This window comes from Cyclopterus lumpus, chromosome 21, assembly GCF_009769545.1.
Source record: "Cyclopterus lumpus isolate fCycLum1 chromosome 21, fCycLum1.pri, whole genome shotgun sequence".
In the NCBI taxonomy this organism is placed as follows: domain Eukaryota; kingdom Metazoa; phylum Chordata; class Actinopteri; order Perciformes; family Cyclopteridae; genus Cyclopterus; species Cyclopterus lumpus.
Genome location: NC_046986.1, coordinates 8,433,275 through 8,453,373, shown reverse-complemented (window position 1 = coordinate 8,453,373; position 20,099 = coordinate 8,433,275). Strand labels below are relative to the sequence as shown.

The window sequence follows — 20,099 nt, the reverse complement described above, 5'->3', positions numbered from 1 at the left end:
CTGAAGCTCCACATAGCGTGTGCCAGTGGTTATAGAGAGGTGGTGTCTGTGTTGTTGGAGAGTGGAGCGGACCCTCATCCAGCCGACAACAACTTCTGGACCCCTCTCCACCTGGCTGCTAAATATGGACAGGTAACTCCCAGCTGCTCACCAAGATGTCACAATGTCATGGACATTAATTAAGAACTCCCCTAATTTCCACTCATCTAGTGGCATTTATCTGATTGAATTAATGAAATAAGGAGGAAGTTATTGATGGATGAGTGCCTCCTCTGAAGAAGTTGCCTCCAGCTACCCTGCACACACTCAGATAAGATGCTCTTTTTTGGCCTATTGATTAGGAACAGACAAACTGCTGGCACAGAGCAGTACTGCACATGCATTTGTTACAGCGTTTTAGATGAGCAGTTTAACGGGCTCTCTTCCAGCAAAAGAGATTGATTTCCAGATGCAGTGGAGGTGAGTTGTTGGAGCGATGAGACCTGGTGGTTTTGGAGGAGTCCAACTATGAAGGAAGGGAAGTGAACACGTTCAGATCTCGCTGACCCAACTGGATACGCAATTACATGTCTCTGCTGTGTGCTTGGGCTGCTGAAAAGGAAAGAAGTGTTTGGTATTTAGAGTCGCGCTCTACTTCCTTGGTCCCTGAAGACATGTTTTCCACTTTTAGAGTGGGTTTTAAAATGTTGTGCAATCTTCTAAATGGAATAGTAACCTCCTTTCGTCGCTTTGTTTTTAAGTGTGTGTGTGTGTGTGTGTGTGTGTGTGTGTGTGTGTGTGTGTGTGTGTCATAAGTGCATCTGACTTGAGAGTGGCATCCTAGAGGATTGGAGAATCGATTAGTTTCCCCTGCAGTGCTAAATCACCTCAGCCATCGGCTCTTTACTGGTGCCAGTGCTTTGCCTCCTGCATACCAACGACTCCCTGAGCCTTCTGAACACTCGCTTCCTGTCACCGTTCCCTTTTACTGACAGTGACGTGTCAGTAGTCGGGATCTTACGGGTTCAAGATGCCGCACAACTAAACTACTGGTCCCACCGAGAAGAGGCTTTGCTTGATGTGAGGCAGAAGCAAACGGTTGCCTGGAAACACTGCAACGCGAGCGGCAACGTTAAAACCCAAAGACCCCCGTCTGCAGTGCGCCGTACGTACTGCACTGACCCTTTAAGAAGATACATGACCCTATTACCGCAGCTAATTAAGCCTCCCTCTCAGTCTTGTGATGGGTTAGACCCTGGCTCTGGGTGTCCTTGATTTGAGTCTCGGCTCTTCAAGATGTGCTCTCTTTGGGGAAGCATTTTTAATGGTTTGGACTCTGGATTTTCCAACAAAAATGTCAGGATATTAAAGTAGAGCCCTAGTGGGGTTGGAATAATTAAATCAGTTTTCATAATGTGAAAGTCATGGCAACATAGCAACCCCCTGAATCCGTTTCATCTTCTAAAGCTTTAAAGTTAATCTCGAGATGTATTTGTATGTATTCTTTGAATGGATAATTGGGCCTTTTGTCTATCTGAATATGCATCATCACATTTGCGAAACCCGATGTGATGACCTTTTCCTGATTCCCCCTGAGCGATTTAAAGAGTTAATATCTTGTGGTGCCACTGACGCGTCGTCCATATTTATAGGGTGTGAGTACAGCTGACGGGGTTTGTGGACAGAAGCGATGCTTTGGACTCGCAGCCGAACAGCTGTTGGCGTTCGTCAGAGTCCGCTGAATGTGCTGAGCCCGTCTCCTCTGTACTGCAGCCACTCGCTCTGCTGGAGTACAAAGAAGTTCTACGACTTTGGAGCGCTCGTTTTTACACAGGCTGCCCCGTTCTGCCTAAGATGAATAAAATCCTCTTGATGTGTAAAATGATCCTTTTTATTGTTTGTTTTTACTGAAAGGTCTCTTTCAAAAAAGGCTTTTTTTTGTCAAGAATCAGTAGCAGATAGTTTTTAGTTTGTTTTACCAGCTGACTGGTAACTTAACTTAGCCCAAGCATGATGATGTGGTGTATTGCTTTTTTTAATATTCTCTATTTACAAGCAAAAATAATGTAAATGTTTTAGGTGTCCTAAATTTAACGGAAGTTTTCAAGCTTAGTCTTTTAAACTGTTGCTTGTTGCATTGTAGCTAAATGTTGCACTCTAATTAAAGTCTACGTAGGGAGAAGGATGGGGTGGATGGTTGAGTCACAGGACTTTCACCCAGGAGACGGGTGTTTCCCGTGTGAAACCATAACAACTTTTACTGAACATGTTTTGTTGCCTAAACTTTAGCATAATGTATGTTTGCGGCCAAAAGCGTCACAAGCAGTTAAAACACTAACTTTGATGTACACTAGAAATGTTGATATGAAACATATTTCTGGTTCAGAGAACTTTGAGATTCAACGTATCCGTTGTTTGCAAAGACGTACAATGCCAACGTTTTATTCTGGTCAAAGCTCTGGTTGAGGTTCTCCGGTTTAATTATCAGCCACAATAGAGTTTTTTTTATATTTATTTAGCTGCTGAGACGGTTGCTGGGTCATGCAGTACCAAGAAACAATGAAGATTCTTTTCCAGTGAGGAAAAATGAAGTGACGCTTGGTATTCACAGATCACATAGTGCAGCACTCGTCTTGGATTCTTTACAGTCGAAAGACCACGGAGTCAAAGAGGGGCGTTGACGGAGAGAATGCAAAAAGAAGATGAAGGGGCAATGAGAGGGAAAGGAGAACAAATCTTGACTGAGAGCCTGACAGCCTAGAATAAAGGAAAAAAAACCTTGACGGAACAATAGAGGACAGAGGTGACAGCCGTCACATGTCACCCTGTGTAAAAAATAAGTGGGGTTCTTCCACTGTGACATGTGATGAAGATACGCTTATTGTCGAAGGATAGATCGCTTGTATAGACCTGTCATGTGTGACATAAATACGTCGTTCGTCTGTGCAGTATATCCCACATTTACATCTATACATTTACACTGTAGCAGCAAATGTGAGAATATATATCTCCCATGATCTGATAAAAAATCTGCTATGAAATGTTTCTTTTCTTTCTTCTCGCTCTGATGGTTTAAAAGTTGCTGCAGTTAATGGTGCCCTAGAAATGTTAGATTATTTTCTGAGGATCGAATGAAAATGGATGTGGGTGTTTCTCCCGTCTCTCGCAGACGAGCATCGTTAGCCAGCTCCTGAGGCACAGAGCGAACCCGACTCTGTTGAACTGCAACCAAGACAAGCCCTCAGGTAACGCATTAAGACACTCGCACACACAACTATGTGCACGTACACACACACACGCACACAAATGTTGCTGCTGGAATCGGAAAACAAGTTTTTAGCAATCAAGAGTTAATGATGCAGAGAAGCGGAGAAATGGATTTTGACTTCTTCAGCTGCGAATGCATTAGTAATCACTGTGATGAACATAAAACACACGCTCGTAAACGCACACACTCGGTGTGCACGGGGCACGAGGGTTTCGTCACTGCCGAGCCAATCCGTGCTCATCAGAGTGCATCTGCGAAAGAGAACTCATTCATTAGTGAAAGAAAACTTTAACACCGGACTCGTGCCCGTACGCACTGGTTACAATGAGGTGTTAGCGGTAATCGAAAGAGGCTTGTGTGATTAATTTGCTAATGGGCATAAAGGTATCATCAAGAGGCATTTATTCATTCTTTCTTTTTTTCTTAATAATTGAAGCTTACAAGACAGAGGAGATCTGAATAAAGACTATTTGCACTGATATAGTGTGGATGTCTAACAGGATTCTGTCCCACAGTTAAGGGAAGACAAAAATGATACAGCGGCCATCTGAAATATGATACCAACTAGTATTAATTCTAGACCCCCGTTAAAAACCATACCCTCTAAAATTAAATCAAAGGTACCCGTCAATAGTTTTGACCATCAGAGGTGCTGAGGAGCGGAGTCAGAGACAACGATGATGGGAAGTGAGGGTCGCTCGACGCAGACGACTGCTCCAACTCCCTCGGCTTCGGGCTAGAACGTTAGCAAAGTCAGGCTACAACCGACCTGTGTAATCTGCCGTTAGGTTCATATGACTGAACTATGAATACAAATACTTTTTAATTGAATTGGCTGTATAGAAATCGTGTAGGCTGTTAAACAATCTAATTTATTGTTTTGTTTTGGCACATAAGTCCTATCTCAGTCGTATACGCTCACATTCCTGCCAGTTGCAGAGTGCGGTAATGCAACTTGTTGTACATGCAGGGACATAATGCATGAAGAAGATAAACAAATGAAACGCCTCAAACAGACTGGAAACATCTCATCAATTGTTAGCCAGGCCTGTTAACTCAAGTGAGAATGGAAAAGGCGTTTGTAAGGCCCTCTGAGATGCACACAATGCATTCTGAAGAGAAATGTACGTATATTCTAAATTCCCCTCCCTCCCCCACACACACACACACACGCACGCACGCACGCACGCACGCACGCACGCACGCACGCACGCACGCACGCACGCACGCACGCACGCACGCACGCACGCACGCACGCACGCACGCACGCACGCACGCACGCACGCACGCACGCACGCACGCACGCACGCACGCACACACGCACGCGCAGCAAGAGTCTTATGAAGTCATTCTAAATGTAAGCGTGATGGTGATGAAATGTGTCATAAGGAAGAAGGGCTTTGAGTTCCTCGCCATCGTGGAATAGCATACCATACGCCTCTAACCATTTACTCCCATGGCTTCAACACGCCTCTGATTGCCTTACTCCGGCCTTAATCAATAGCTCCTTCTCACATGTAGGCTTAGAAAAGATGTGAGACAAGTCCTCAGAGACTGAGACAATCCCCCTCTTTCTCACTCACAAGCCACGCATCCCTCCTTCAGCGGTCACATGACGAAGGAAAGCCAGAGCAAGAGATGGGAGTCGAGGGGGTTGTCAGTCAGACGAGGATGAAGACGGGATGAAGCCCTGTTAGGGGGATGCTCTGTTAGACCTCATTACAGATGGGGGATCTCATCTCCCCCTTCCCCTTAAGCACAGTTGGATGATCCACACTGGGGTTCACATTGTGCACCAGTGCAGGCTCATCCACACGGATTGTGAAGGAGGGTTGGCATGGTGAGAGGCCAGTGAACAGAAAGGCGTACGTGGTTGTTTTAGAGTGTAGAGTATTATGGTTTGTGGCCAACAATATTACCAATATTATTATTATTATTTTTTATTGATTTAATTGTCACTTTCGCAGACATTTCCCCGTCCGAGCCTACAGCTGATATGCTGCTGAAAGCAGAAGAGAGCTGGCTGCAGAGGCTGAAGGACCCGTCCGCTCCTCTACCCTCCACCGACCAGTGCTATGATGGCGGTTCTCACGACCTCAACACTCCTATCAAGAACTTGTGGGTTAACAGTTTCATGAGCACAATTTTTTTGTATCCCCCCCCCCCCAAAAATCTGCTTCCTGTCCATTTACCTACTTTTCCAACACCGTTGCCCGTTCACCTATCGCACAGGAACCCCCTGGGGCTCTCTATCTCTAAGCGGGACAGTCTGCTGGAGAAGTGTGCCATGTTCAGAGAGGCCGGCGGAGCACTGAGCCGACAGCCCTCACAGGACAACGGCCTCGATGGACACTTTAGCTCTGGCGCCGGCAAACTGGAGCAGGTACCTTGTCGTCTTGAAGCTAATGCACCATAAAAACACAGTCGGGCAGAGAGAGCGTAGATAATCCCAAATGTTTTTAGAGATGAAGAAGAGGCTTGACGCCAAAAAACGCGGCTCTGGACCAACCTTTTTTGTCTATTTCAAATTAAACTTGTTTTTGTAAAATTCCATGCATAGCATTTCACGTCTGCTTTATCAGTATGTAATAACTCTTGTGTTTCATAGACGTATCCGAATAGACACAGAGAGGTTGGAATCTGACAAATGTTATTCAGCAATGATCAAGTGTGTACCGGTACTAGTTAAACAATAAAGTGCATTTGAAGCCCAAGTAGATCTTCTCAAATGTAATGTTGGAAAATAGAGGAAATACATTGGTGAAGAACTTGATTGGAGCAAAGTGCTGCAATATCTTTGTTCCTCCAAAGGAATTCAACTGAAGACCACGGTCCCAGACTTTTAAATTTGTCATGTAAAAATACAGAGAGGCCGCCTGATGGTCTTCACTCTCAGCTTGCAATGCTTTCCTCAGGTCAAGCTGATGCCTCCCGCTCCCAACGACGACCTGGCGTCCCTCAGCGAGCTGACCGACAGTAGCCTGCTCTACGAGATGCAGAAGCGCTTCGGAAACGACCAAATCTACGTAAGACTGAACCAGGAAGTCCCACTCGGCATTCAACATGCTCAACAACACAAAGCAGTCGCAGAACAGAGAGAAACACACACACACACACACACACACACTCTCTTAGGCATAACTACAGTTAATTTGTAGTGGAGTGTTGTGGCGTTCACGGTCTGGGGATTTCATAAAGATCACACCATCTTCATACCTGTGAGCACCGCAGTGGGTTTCCCTCCAGCATGTGTACATGTGGAGGATTCTTGTGTCTGAAGTATAAACGGTGCATTGCAATACTGTACCTTCTCTCCTGAACACTATTGTGCGGACCATATTTATATTTGTGAATAACGTTAAATCTTTTTAGCCTGCAAAGCCCTTTTTGTGTTTATTAGCTGAATCCCTTCCCCTCTCTGTTTCAACCTGCTGAATTGTAAGAGGGGAAGCTCATTCTAACACACACAGACACACGCCTACACACACACAAACTCACACATATACTTACACTGGTGACAATTGCAAAATCAATACCATTTAGATCGATTGGAAGATAAATCCATAACTATATTCAGGAGTAAAGGGGCTTTAATCTCCAACATTTGTCCATTTTATAGTCCTGTCATTTTCTCCCTTCCTTTTAAAACTGTAGTCTGGCCCATGCTTCTCCATGGGGGGTCAGAGCTCTATAAAGACTGGAACCAGATCAATGTGGAGCTATCTGCTGCACTCTTCTCTGTGAGGAAGCGGTAATAGTCGGTTATTATGGAACTCCAGATGGGTGACAGACAGCAGGGTTAGCCACAGCAGGGGACAACTGATAAGGGGTTGACAAAAAAAAAAAAGGCAGCAGAGATGGTGGCTGAAGAAAAGAGAAATTATAATAATTCAGAATAGCGAGGGGCCGGACTTGAGGTGCAGTCCAATTTGAAGAAGACGAGGTCAAAAGAAAGGACAAAGTGCAGCATTCGTGGGGACATTGGATCATGAGTTATGCGCCCTTCTGTTAATGGCGAGGATATTCCTAAATAAAGCCTGGAATATGTTAAGATAACGTTTTCAACATAGTATTCATCTTCTCTAAACCTTCTTATTTTCATACTTACGGTATGACCTTATGCTCATGGAGGGGGGGAGGGGGGGGGGGGGTGCATTTCAAGAAAGAGGTGAACAAAGCAGAGATGTGATGGAGGACAGAAAGAGGGAGAGGACAAAGGCGGTGAATGCTCCATATGTTCCCAGCAGGGTGGTCAGAGATGGGGGGGTGGGGGGCTTTGATGAGTGGTCTGCTGCCTTCTGCCAATATAGAGAGCAGCAAGGACCTGGGGAAGGATGTGACTGTTTTAATCTTGTGACGTCCCGGTCAAACATCCAGCCTTCCCCAGTCAGTGTTTAAGTTTTACTCCGTTTACTCGGTCACTTTTAGTGTGATTTTTGCTCTGTGTCTGCAACCAGTGGGAGTTGGTTCAAGTCATTAACCTTGAGCCCCGGCCCGAAGGACAGAGCAGCGTGTTACAGAACGTCAGCAATGTCTGCGTTCTCCCCGGAGGAAAAGAGCGTTGGCTTTCGAAACATCCTGCAGGGCTGAAATGGGACTCCGGAGGGCTTGCGGTTCAGTGGAAAGGGTCAGGAATCGAGTGTTGGTTAATTTGATCTAAATGGCCTCGGGGATTGTGTATACGTGGCGTGGGAGGGCGGAATCTTTTTTTTTTTTTTTTTTTTGCTTCTTTCTATTGGACAAAGGTTATTGCTGAGGTTATCGTGTCGGAGGTCCCTTTGTGACCTTTCTCTGCCCTGAGATTACCATATTCTTATGTTAATGGAGATTGTCACTGCCATGAATTCTGATGTAAAAAAATAAGACTGAGACAGCACTTTCTTTCCAGTTCAGTGTTATGTTCAGACAGTCTGTCGGTAATTATAAACCAGCTTCAGCCTGTTTGCATGTCAAAATGGTCAACCTCAAATAATAAATGTCTTACATGGAGCTTTGTCTTTACTTTTGTAGACGTACATTGGACACATCCTCCTGCTGGTCAACCCAAACAAAGAGCTGCCCATCTACTCCACTTTGGTAAGCAGGTATTTAGATGACCTCTAGTCTATTTCACAAAGGCTTACATTATACGACAAGCTTTCTCTCTTAATATTTCATTTTTGCGGGTCTATGTACGATGATCCATTCTGAAAACGTGTGACTTTACATTTGATAGGCTCCGCATTTCACATGCATAATATAAAGGAGGTTTGCTGTCTGATATTAATGCAGGACATGAACAGATGAAATGAACCTTGTGGTTGATAAATTATGCAGTCTTCCTGTCAATGATACACAGCACAAGGCTGACTCTGCAAGGGAAGGGAAGTATCCGGTTTAGCTAGCACACACACACACACACACACACACACAGAGACATACTTTAATATCCTACCTCACCGCTTTCAAGAATTCATTTTAAAAACACTAAATCTAGTGATGAAAAGCGGCACTCAGTGAGTCTGTCAGTGAATGACTGACAGACTTTGATGTCATTTGTTTTACGTTGTGATATCAGTCAACAACAGTGTGTGTGTGTGTCACCTTATTTATAGCAGTGGATAACTCATTTTGAAATAGCTGAATTGATGCCAGCTTAGCGCTTGCCCGTGTGGACCCAGGAGTAGTTGGATGGTGGGCGGAGACGTCTTCTCCTGCCATGACAGAATGAAGCCAAAGGCCCCTCGGGCTGTCCCATTCCTGCCTGCGTCTGGATTCACTCCAGGCGTCCACACTTGACTGAGAGGCTGTAGGGACGAGCAGGGAGGAGCCACCGTGAGAAGGACATATGTCGCAACATGTGTGACCTGCTGGCCGTCTGTCACCCCCCCTTTGGTCTGGTGGTCCACAGACCACCCTCCTTTCCTTTTCCACAGACACCAATGCAGTACTGGCACACATCTTGTTTAGAAGGAGGGTGTGAGACTACAGTCACATCACAGTTCAGTTTGACAGACAATGGAGGGCATCCAGTCTGTCTTTCTTTCTTCGGCATACATTGTGCAACATTTAAAATATAGTTTCTGTTCCAGGTTTCAGTGCAAGATTCAGTTTGTCAAACTAAACTGAGAGAACTAAAATATACAGATCAGAACCTCCTTAAAAAAACGTTTGAAGAGCAGAACCTGAGTGACATTCTTCAAACACCTCAGTGGACTAAAGCCTTGGAGTGGAGTGCGAATGGATATTTCGACACTAAACTGAACGCTCCAGACAGCTGATAAAATATAGAACATGGAAGAGAAAAAAAAATAGATATAATTTTGGCACGTGATGCATTATATGGGTTACACCTCTAAAACGACAGAGGAAGAGGGACGCTTATTACTTCTTTCTATTACAATGACGTGGCCTAGTAAGTCGCTTTGGATAAAAGCGTCAGCTAAATGACATGTAATGTAATGTAATGTAATCCAATGTGTTGGCGGGCCTGTCTTTCTCTCACAGGTCAGTCAGTTGTACCTGAGCTCCACGGGTCGTCTGTGCTCCTCTCTGCCGCCTCACATCTTCTCCTCTGCAGAGAGAGCTTACCACATGATGCTGCAGGAGAGACGCCCGCAGTGTTTCATTGTGAGGTACGGCCGCCAAACTCGACACGCAAACACACTCTCACAAACGCCGGACTCTCCGCCTCGGGATTATGAGACAGAAATCTCAACGGAGCGAAATAATTGCGCCAAATTATCTTGATGTTCTGCTGGCCACCTGGTTGGTCCACACCCCTCCCCGCCACACGCCTGTTAAACGGTCCCTGAGGGATTAATAGCGCTCAGCCTGAGCCGAGCTGCGGACCTGTTCAATGTTCACGCAGAGATGGAGGTTCGCTGTGAGCTCTGAAGCGTCTCGCTCTTTGTTCTCGGCTGGACGTACAGCTCCCTGACTGCAATTAAATGACACTCCAGCAATGCGGTGACATTCCCGCTGAGTTGTAACCAATCTGGCTGAGTTAATGTGCCCTGGCCACAGGCTATCCGTCTCACACACACAAACACGCACATGCTCGGACATTGTACAATGCATCCTGATAGGCACGCACCTTTTCCCTTCGTTCTTTCCCTGCTACACTCTTTACTCACACTTTCTTGTTCGTCCACGTTTCCTCTTCATTTCCTCACACATGCACCAAAGAACACGCGTTCACACGTTTACAGGCAATCTGAGGCCATTATCCCCCGGAAGCTAGTGCTATCACAAAATGCCCTTGAAATCTAATAGAAAAAAAAGTGGTAAATGAAAAGACAGCGGAAAGGCTTTTGGACTTTGCACTCAGCGGGGCAGTAAGTAGGAAATCGAGTACCGCATACATACACACAGACACGCGGTGCGGCACACTGCGGTCATTAGTGAGGGCTTCTGACCTTCTGAAGCCATCTGCTTGGTGCTACTCTAACTGTCTCAGCTCTCTGCATATCGGTAATTGTCGGAGCATGTACTGTAGAGGTACCTTATGTCAGCTTTAATATCCACTCAACGCTATTAATTCATTAAAAACGGGCGCCCACGGCCAGATACATTGTGGCCGTAACAGCGTGTGGAAAGTGGGGATCAATGGAGCAATGTTAGTCGAGTCAGACAGAAGGAATAGATTTCAATGGGTGGGGGTTCCTGAGGGGGTGATGTCAGGTAGGTGGAGACACGTAACCGAGGTGACGGATGTGGGAAAGACCCCGATGACTAATGCGTTACACCTATTCTTCTGAGAATGGCAACACACACAGAGATGCTTGATTTTTGTTCTGATATGTTTGCTTTTAACTCTTAAGCGTGATCAATTTGTGTAGTATTTCTTAATGTCCAATATGAACACAAGGAATGATCACAGCAAGCTAAACCTGTCAATGTTCATATGTGGTATTGTTATGAAACAAACATAGACATAAAACATTATAGGCAATGCAAACTAGTAAAACAATGATATCATTTTCTTTCTGCCTCTAGTGGTGAAAGTGGTTCTGGGAAAACGGAGGCCTGTAAGCACATAGTGAGGCACCTGACAGCTCGCTCCAGCCCCAAAGGCTTTGCGCTGGAGCCCAGAATGAAACATGTAAGTCTGGTCCTGATACTCTTCTCTTTTTTTTTCTTTTTTTTTTACACTTCAAACAGTCACCGGGTCTCTTGGAGGCTTAAGTGGTGAAGGAATATCTGATGTAACCACACTGTCCTGGGCATGAGTCTTGACTCCAGGGTTGCTCTCATGCTCTTGTGTCTTTACAAGAAAAATAATGTTATGGTAGACATCTTTTGAATTTCAAATTCAATGTGCAATGCGAATTCACCGACTGGCTCGTACATCCTTCTCTCTCCCCCCCATGCGCACGTCTTTACTGCGCTTCTTGTTCCCCCTCGCATGTGTCATCTCTGATCAAAAATCAGATGACACACATTGTAGTGAGACGGTGGTCATAGCTGCGTAAATGTCTCCCGCGGTTCTTCTGGTTGCCGTGCTGGAGGAGAGAATAGGCGTATGGATTAGCGGACACAGGAAGGGCCTTTACTGGTCCTCTTTTCTCTGCTCGACAGCATTTGAGCATTGAGACCCTGTGTTGTATTGCATCATCAAGATTTCCATTAAGAGGACTTCATTTAACAAGAAAGAAAGCACTCGCATTCCTGCCTCTTCGTGTATTCCCCATCGTGTAGACGTGGTTCATGTCGACATGTTGGTGGTGTTCAGCACACGATTCACGGCTCTGCACTCAGTCTATCAGTCTGGTAACAAAGCAGTGTGGAGCCAGGGACCGCAAGTGACGTGTTTCTGATGAAGTCATCGTTATGTCGTCGATATCTGGGTCAGCTCTCTCTGATCATCCTGGGACACGTACAACACCGGGTTCCCATATAACAGGTGCATATCGACATCTAGTGGTGGAAAGTGGAATCTTTTGATTCGAGTGTAGAGAGAGATGCTTTGTGTCGGTGGATTTCATTATAAAGGCACACATACTGGGTGAGGATATTCCAACTCACTTTTAACATTTCCTCTGGTTTAATAAAATGTGCAGGTTAACTGCATTCTGGAGGCCTTTGGTCATGCAAAGACTCTGAGGAACAACAACTCGAGCCGCTTCATCAAGTTGTTGACCATCCACTATTGTGACAAGAGGAGGACACTGCTCAGAGGTGAGCTACGTTTCTCTCAATGGAAACTGATTGATGGTATTGTCTGTATTTCCCATGAGTTTGTCTCAAAGTGTTAAAACATTCTTCTTAATTCTTTAAAATGTCTATATTCTGGTTTATTGACATGTTTTCTTAACCGATTCTTTTTTTAAACAACATTTTTAGTTTTTTTTAATTTAATTAAATCGAATATTTATTACCAAAATAGGTGAGAAAATAGTCATTGTTTTCTTTAGTTTGGATCGCTACTTCACAATATATCTACAGCACATAACTGTGATGACTTGCTATGGGTGTGGGTACTCAATAGTGAACAACCAGCAGGGGGCAGTATAAGCCTATGAGTTTACTCGTACACGGTTCAATTTGTGCTCCATTATTTAAAGTCCTGTTTACCTTATTTTACCCCAGTTGGTTTAATCGGTCAGCATCCATTTAATGTTCAGTACGACTACTACCGTCTGATGAAATGTAATTCAAACGCACTTTATTAAAGTACTAAACAAATCTGATGTTTAAGCCCGTGTGTACACCCACATGCTGGAGAAGTCTCGCCTGGTCCACCTGCCTCCTCACCAACACAGCTTCAACATCTTTTATATGATGGCTGGAGGCCTGTCACCTGAGGAGAGCAGCGCACTTAACCTCAGCAATGTCCTGGCTCATAGGTTAGTGTCTGTCAGCTGCCGCATGTATATTATACATATATGTGTATACATAAATACATTTCTGTCCTTACTCCAGGTATCTTAGCGGAGGACTTCTGGGGGAGAACCCTCCAGTAGCTACAGCCTCTGCCCAGAGCAGGGAACGCCTGGCAGCAGTCAAACAAGCCCTGCGAGCCCTGGGCTTCAACAAGCAGGTATCGACTGGCACTGCATGCGGCTTCTGTTATTGTTCCTGTTCATTCAAAGGTTATCGACAGCACGGATCATTCAAAGTCTTGATGTTGCAGACCCTGAAGTAGCCACGTATTTGTCCTGACACAAACTGAGTCCATGGGCCGGATCCTCCAAATGATGCGTCTCTAACCTCCCAGACGGCAAAAACCACTGACCCCATTCTATGAGATGTTGTTCCATTTGTAATTGTCAAAGCATATGACTAGAATGTCATCTCTGTAATACCTGGTAAATAATGTCCCGGTCTAAAGTAATGTTCAAATCAAAGAGGATTGATCCATTAAGCAATTGACCACTGCATAATGGATTGAGGGACACTGAGTGATGCAAAGGACACAACGGTGTGTCCTCCCACTCAAGTATTTGAAATGAGACGACCATCATCGGTTTCTAACAACATATTTGGCCTTTTTAATGTTTTGATCTCTTGGGATTGGGACTCATTTCCTATTATCCATCTAAATATCATATGACAACATTGATTTGTGCCTGCTGGGTGCATGTAGTGTGCTCCAGTGTGTGCGGTACAGTCCGTCCTGTTCGCCACCAGCTGTGTTCCCGGCCTATTATCAGATTCTATTCTTAGATTCCCAGTCAGCATCTGTCAGCCGTGAGTGTCCAGCACCTCACCTTTTAATCCAGCAGCAGTCAATACACACAGGCATGGCCTAAAGGCCTGGCGGGGATAGAGCGATAGATAGGCTTATATCAGAGGGCACTAGTGTCCACTGGATAAGAGAGAGAGTCCCAGGGACAGAAAAAGGAGCGGAGGGGGTAAGAGTGGAAGTGATGGACCACCCATTGGTCTCTGTCTAAGTCTAATCGGGGGAAGACTCCCAGCCCAGACCCAAAGGTCAATCGTCATTAACGCTCCCTTTTTGCTCCTTTCCTCTCCCTCGCTCTCTTTCTCCTCCCTTTCTAAGCAGGGGGAGTCTGTCTGTGTATAGAGTGTCGGACAGAGACTAATGCTTGTGTTTATCTCCCAGATATCAGCTCCAATATCCGTGTGTGTGTGTGTGTGTGTGTGTGTGTGTGTGTGTGTGTGTGTGTGTGTGTGTGTGTGTGTGTGTGTGTGTGTGTGTGTGTGTGTGTGTGTGTGTGTGTGTGTGTGTGTGTGTGTGTGTGTGTGTGTGTGTGTGTGTGTGTGTGTGTGTGTGTGTGTGTGTGTGTGTGTGTGTGTGTGTGTGTGTGTGTGTGTGTGTGTGTGTACATATACGCACACACCCTCAGACTCGAGCATCCCCCTCTCAGACATTCAGAGCAGTGGGTAATGGGGTATTCCATTAAGCGTCCTCTACTCAAGGGCACAGAGGAAGGGAGAGTGGGACGGAGCAAAATAAGTGTGTGAATGAAGAGAAGAGGGGTTGATGCGTGTTTCCAAACCGTTGGATTTTCTATTTGTGTATTTCTTTATTTTTCATGGCATTAGTCAACTTTAAGATAAATATAGTATATATATCGCCAGTCCCAAGGTTGGATTTAGGATCATGAAACCATGTCTTCAGCATTTCATGTAGTGCATGTTGGTATTACGCAGTGGGAAAAAGGGAAATTCCTAACTCCAACTTGTAGTTCATAAAGGTTTCCTCTCTACCCCCCCACTCTTTTCTCTCTCTCTCTCTGCTAGGAGGTGGACTCGGTGTTTATGCTGCTTTCTGCTGTGCTCCATATTGGGGACCTACGTTTCACTGCATTGACGGATGACGATACAGCCTTCCCTTCTGACCTGCAGCTGCTAGAGAGAGGTCAGTGCCCTCCGTCACATGACCAGGGTCACATTTCCCGCCCCGGGTGGGGGGGGGGGGTGTCAGTAAGGAGAGGGGAGCATCCCACCCAATCGTCGTGTTTACCTCATCGTCACCGCTCCTCCCTTTCTCTGTATCTTGAATCTCGGCTTGGCGGCTTGCCAGCGCGAGCTAAAGGCCAGACAATCACCTCTTTGGTAAGCCATGTGTTTTTGCCAAAGCGTGAGGAGAGATCCCTCTGAAACCCGCTATTGGTGTCTCTGTTTATCTCTATTTCTATCTCCCCTCATTCCGCAACCGCTACATTTGGTCCTGTGACCCCTGACCTTTAGTGAGATGGTAAACAAACAACATCAGCGCCCGAACGGGAAAGCGCCAGTCGTTGTCAGGGAGATGTGATGTCATGATCTAGTGACGTGAGCGAAGGGATTCTGGTGTTTTCCGTCACCTGTTTCTGCTGCTTGTTTATGGGTTCTGCTCAGAAGTCCACTGATGACTAATTGCTGCCGGCTCTGCTGATCGATTAGATTGCCTCAGCTCGTTGCGCTGGCAGCGGGATGTTGTCGTCAGAGTGGGGAAGAGCACATTTATTTCTGGGATGTTATCAGAGCAACCTTTCTGTCATCCTAATATTTTATATTCTGACTGTTTCCGATCTTACAGTTGCTGGATTGCTGCAGGTGTGCTCCAGTGACTTAAGCACCGCCCTCACCTCTGACGTCCAGTACTTCAAAGGTATCCACTCACCAGCCTCCGTCGTCACTAGGCCTCTATTCTACATGCATAAACGGATTTAATCTGTCACTATGATTTATCATCGGATTAATCTTTACGACAAAGACATGTAGAAGATGTACAGGAAAAACCTGAACCCTCTTTAAGTTATAAATGCATCTTTTAATAAGGTGCAGAAACTTACATTTCAACAAGCAGGACAACCATGTTTAAAACACACTCCTCAGTGTCGTCTTGCAGCAGAAAACAATCACTTCTTTTAAGCATTAGGGACGTAAAATCCCCAAATGATACTTACAGATATGGTTCCATCACTGTGCTATCAACAATAATCATCAAGAAATGTGGTTGCAATGTCCTTTTTGTGTCAGGTGACTTGATCACGAGGGGCCAGACAGTGGAGATGTCAGAGCAGTACAGAGACCAGCTCGCGAAGGTCATCTACGGACGCCTCTTCAGCTATCTGGTCAACAGTACCAACGACTACCTCCAGGGACAAGAGGACAGCATTGGGTATAGCTGTGTGTTCGTGTGTGTGGGTTGCTTTCTTTCATCTGTCATCACATCATGTCTCTCACTCAGGGCCTCTGCACTGACGACACTGATATTGTGACAGACACATAGTTTAGAGTGAAGGTTTGAAATAGTTTACATTGCATAACATGCACAGATAGGCAAGTACACTGAAATGAAAAACAACAAGGTAGAGGACACACCCAAGGTTTCTGTGAAGGTCTTGCGCACAACAACTTAAAAACACACACACACACACACACACACACACACACACACTCACGCTCACTCTTAGATGGAGGCCAATGGATCCTATGTGGTGTTGATGTTGTGAGGTCTTATCACACTCTGTCAGATAACTGGTGCTCCATCTTCTGGAATGTGTTTGTGCTTTGCCTTGTTTACACACCAACCACACAACATCATTTATCTGTCAACCACTCTACCTGCTGCGAACAAACCCTCTTCATGTGTGTTATTGCACACACACACAAACATGATAATTCCTGTCAGTGTGACGCAAGCAAACAAGTCCTCACGTTGATCCTGGAGTCAAAGCAATACGTAATACATTTGCTCTCCATCTGTTCTTTCCTTCTAGCGATCCTGCCTTGGAAATTAGGATTTTGGACATCTTTGGGTTTGAAGAAGTTCAGAGGAATGGATTTGAGCAGGTGGGAAAATGTCTACTTTTATTAGATTTCAGTAAATCCCAAAGACGCGCGTCAATGTTGTTTCCCTCAAGCCGACACATTTCTTCTCCTAATCAAGCCAAATGCATTCATGGCATTCCCTGATTAGCATCATTGGCTGAGAAGGCTGCCCCGAGCTATTGGAATTTCTCTGAATAGTGTGTGGTTTTGTAGTTTCAAACAGATCTTAATCAAATTGTGAAAATATTTGGGACTGTTATCTATTTTAGCCGAGACATTTTAGTCTGTAATTGCAATGAATGAGATGAGGTCTGTGTCTGACTGTGGCGTGATGTTCAGCTGTCCTTAAATGAACTGAGGGCTGACACAAAGGCTCCTCTCTCTGTGTGTGTGTGTGTGTGTGTGTGTGTGTGTGTGTGTGTGTGTGTGTGTGTGTGTGTGTGTGTGTGTGTGTGTGTGTGTGTGTGTGTGTGTGTGTGTGTGTGTGTGTGTGTGTGTGTGTGTGTGTGTGTGTGTGTGTGTGTGTGTGTGTGTGTGTGTGTGTGTGTGTGTGTGTGTGTGTGTGTGTGTGTAAAATTATTTTATTTATAGGTGGAGAAGCAATAGCATTTTTTTTTTTTTTTATAGGAATCGGAAACTTGACTTTCTTTCTGTTCTTTCCTTTTTTCTTTTCTTGACACAGCTGGCTGAGCGTGTCTACGATGCTCTGTTGTTTTCCTCTTGTCCGCGTGTGTATTTACATTGCATAGTATACAGAGTACAACATGTGCAGCTCACTTGTTATGGGCTGTAAATCTGTCATGTGCAGAAAAGTATAGACTGTATTTCACCACACACAAACACACCTACACCTACACACACACACACCACAGAGGCTAAGTGCTTGTTCCTTCTACTCAGAGCTTACGTTTGCTCCCTCAGGAACACCCAATCTCCTCACAGCCTTTATTAAGGCCAGTGTGTGTTTGTCTTTGCTTGCATTCTCGTGTGTGACTTTGGTTTTCGTGTGTGTGTGCGTGCGTGACACTAAGATGTCAGCGGTCTTAGTCTCAATATTCTCTAATCTTAGTGGAAGCGAGGGATCGCGTGACCTTTCCTCTTTCAGTCACAGAGAGTGCAAGTGCCAGAAGGGAAGAGAGGGGCGGGAGGCTAACAAAATAGAAGAAACAAAGAGACACTATATCTCTGGCAGGCGGTGGCGTTGCCCACCTCCCTTTCTCCCAGACATCTCCTCCATTGTTGATGGCGAGCTGCATTCTTTAATATCAGCCTGTTCAAATCTCACGCGTTACGCACCCGGAGGAGAAGCGAGGTCTGGATAAACAAACTCCGATGATCTTTTACAGTAGCTGTGGCACATCAGTGACAAACAAGCACTCGCACTCTTGACATGTTTGTACACACGAGCAGATTCGTACTCGGGCAGGCTCCACATGCGCAGCGTGATCTGGGTCATTAGGGCTTGTTAATTAGAGCTGTGTTTTTCAGAGGTGTGTTGTACCTGCTCAGCACTTTGCTAATGAGCTAACTCAATCAACCACCTGCTGGGACTAAGCCTTTCCTCTACGAGACTAGCGTGAAGACAAAGAAGAGACAAACACTGATGGAGGAGAACAGGACGGCGTAACACACCTCTCGATCAGCACTTCTCAATCAGCCAGCCGGGAGACGAAATGTGGGTCATGTTGTGATTGTTCTGATTCAATCGCACAACGGTGCCCAAAGAGAATCAGTGAATGGATAAATAAATGGCAAATAACATTACCCCAAAGCTAAGGGCTGCCAGGCTTTACTTGGGCACTGAATACAACATGAGTAGTTTCATTCTCACTTTATTTGTGAGCTGGTCCTTGTTTACCTGACCCTACAAGATTAATGTTCTTATCACATGGCTGCATTGGTCTGGCATCCATTTTTGTGTCGGTGACAAAAACTAAAAAAAGATGCATCAGATCTTGGGTTGAAAACGGGGACAGGGACTCACTGGAGCGCAAGAATGACGAGTTTGTTCCTAGACTACACCGCTGAAAGAATTTTTTATTTATTTTTTTGCGTTCCACTTTGTGACACATTTGGGTTCAGGAGAAGTTTAAACAGGCCTGCCGCTGCAGAATGCTGTCCTGCGTTGTTCCACTTCATATTCTGTGTTCCTTCTCATTACGTCAATGTGACAAGTCACACTTGAGTCCCCCCCACACACACACACTCACCAGACGCACCAGGCAAACCCCCATTTGATTGACTCCAGTGCTGTGATTGGTCGACTGCTGGGTTAGGAAGAGTTCATGTGTCTCAGCAGGAACACTTTGACCATATTATAATGACATGGAATAAAGGCCCTACATCGGGACATGTATTACTATGTATACTGTTGCACGTGATGTCCCTTTGAGCACCTCTGGGGTCTGCTTATATGAGTAGTCTGTTCATTCGTGCCCCATTGACTTCCCCGTTGGTGCCACAGCAGGTTGCGTTCCAGGTTGTGTTTGTGCATTCATTTGCTTTAAAACTAAAACATATAAGCTTTGTGTCCCTGAAGAGGAATTTCTTAGCACGTACACTGAAGTGTGAGTTTACAGCTTGTGTGTGTGTGTGTGTGTGTGTGTGTGTGCGTGTGTGTGTTGTGTGCATTCCAGCTGTGCGTGAACATGACCAACGAGCGGCTAAGGCAGTACGTCTCTGAGGTGCTCTTCCAGCAGGAGCAGGCTGAGTGTCTGCAGGAGGGCATCGCCATGGAGACCCCTCCCTCCCCCGGCAACCAGCCAGCCGTTCTGGACTTCTTTCTTCAGGTACTGTACACGGCTTGTTTAAACCAGTCCGGTCCAGTTTGGTGTCTCATGACGTAATTCAACATTGCAAGTCCATCCAGAGCGTTGACAAAAAGCTTTTAAATCACACGGATCTAATTCACACTTTTATCACTTAGTTTTTTCCTCCTTTTTTTTTTTAAGGTTGGAAACAATTTCATCTAATTTAATAGCTGTTGAGTTATTTTTTTGTCTTTATTTAAGTTTAATTTAAAGGTTTCTATACAACAAACATGTGACGTACATAAAGGCTGATTGTGTAAAAAAATCTAACTCCAAACTGGATTATTACTATGAGGACTGAAGGTAGCCCAGTGGTTACAACTTGCCTGTTGTTC

At 45.2% G+C, this 20,099-nt stretch overlaps 1 protein-coding gene across 1 annotated transcript in view; it reads left to right on the top strand.

Moving 5' to 3' along the window:
- Positions 1-20,099, top strand: part of myo16 (myosin XVI) — a 67,234-nt gene that overhangs the window by 21,689 nt on the left and 25,446 nt on the right. Inside the window, exons 7-22 of the mRNA XM_034562370.1 lie at positions 7-132; positions 3,149-3,224; positions 5,215-5,365; positions 5,480-5,630; positions 6,163-6,273; positions 8,258-8,323; positions 9,734-9,861; positions 11,225-11,330; positions 12,289-12,406; positions 12,927-13,074; positions 13,151-13,268; positions 14,936-15,053; positions 15,717-15,788; positions 16,160-16,301; positions 16,903-16,975; positions 19,591-19,743. Of these exons, the coding sequence (XP_034418261.1) occupies positions 7-132; positions 3,149-3,224; positions 5,215-5,365; positions 5,480-5,630; positions 6,163-6,273; positions 8,258-8,323; positions 9,734-9,861; positions 11,225-11,330; positions 12,289-12,406; positions 12,927-13,074; positions 13,151-13,268; positions 14,936-15,053; positions 15,717-15,788; positions 16,160-16,301; positions 16,903-16,975; positions 19,591-19,743 (1,857 nt within the window). The remainder of the gene's footprint in view (positions 1-6; positions 133-3,148; positions 3,225-5,214; positions 5,366-5,479; positions 5,631-6,162; positions 6,274-8,257; positions 8,324-9,733; positions 9,862-11,224; positions 11,331-12,288; positions 12,407-12,926; positions 13,075-13,150; positions 13,269-14,935; positions 15,054-15,716; positions 15,789-16,159; positions 16,302-16,902; positions 16,976-19,590; positions 19,744-20,099) is intronic.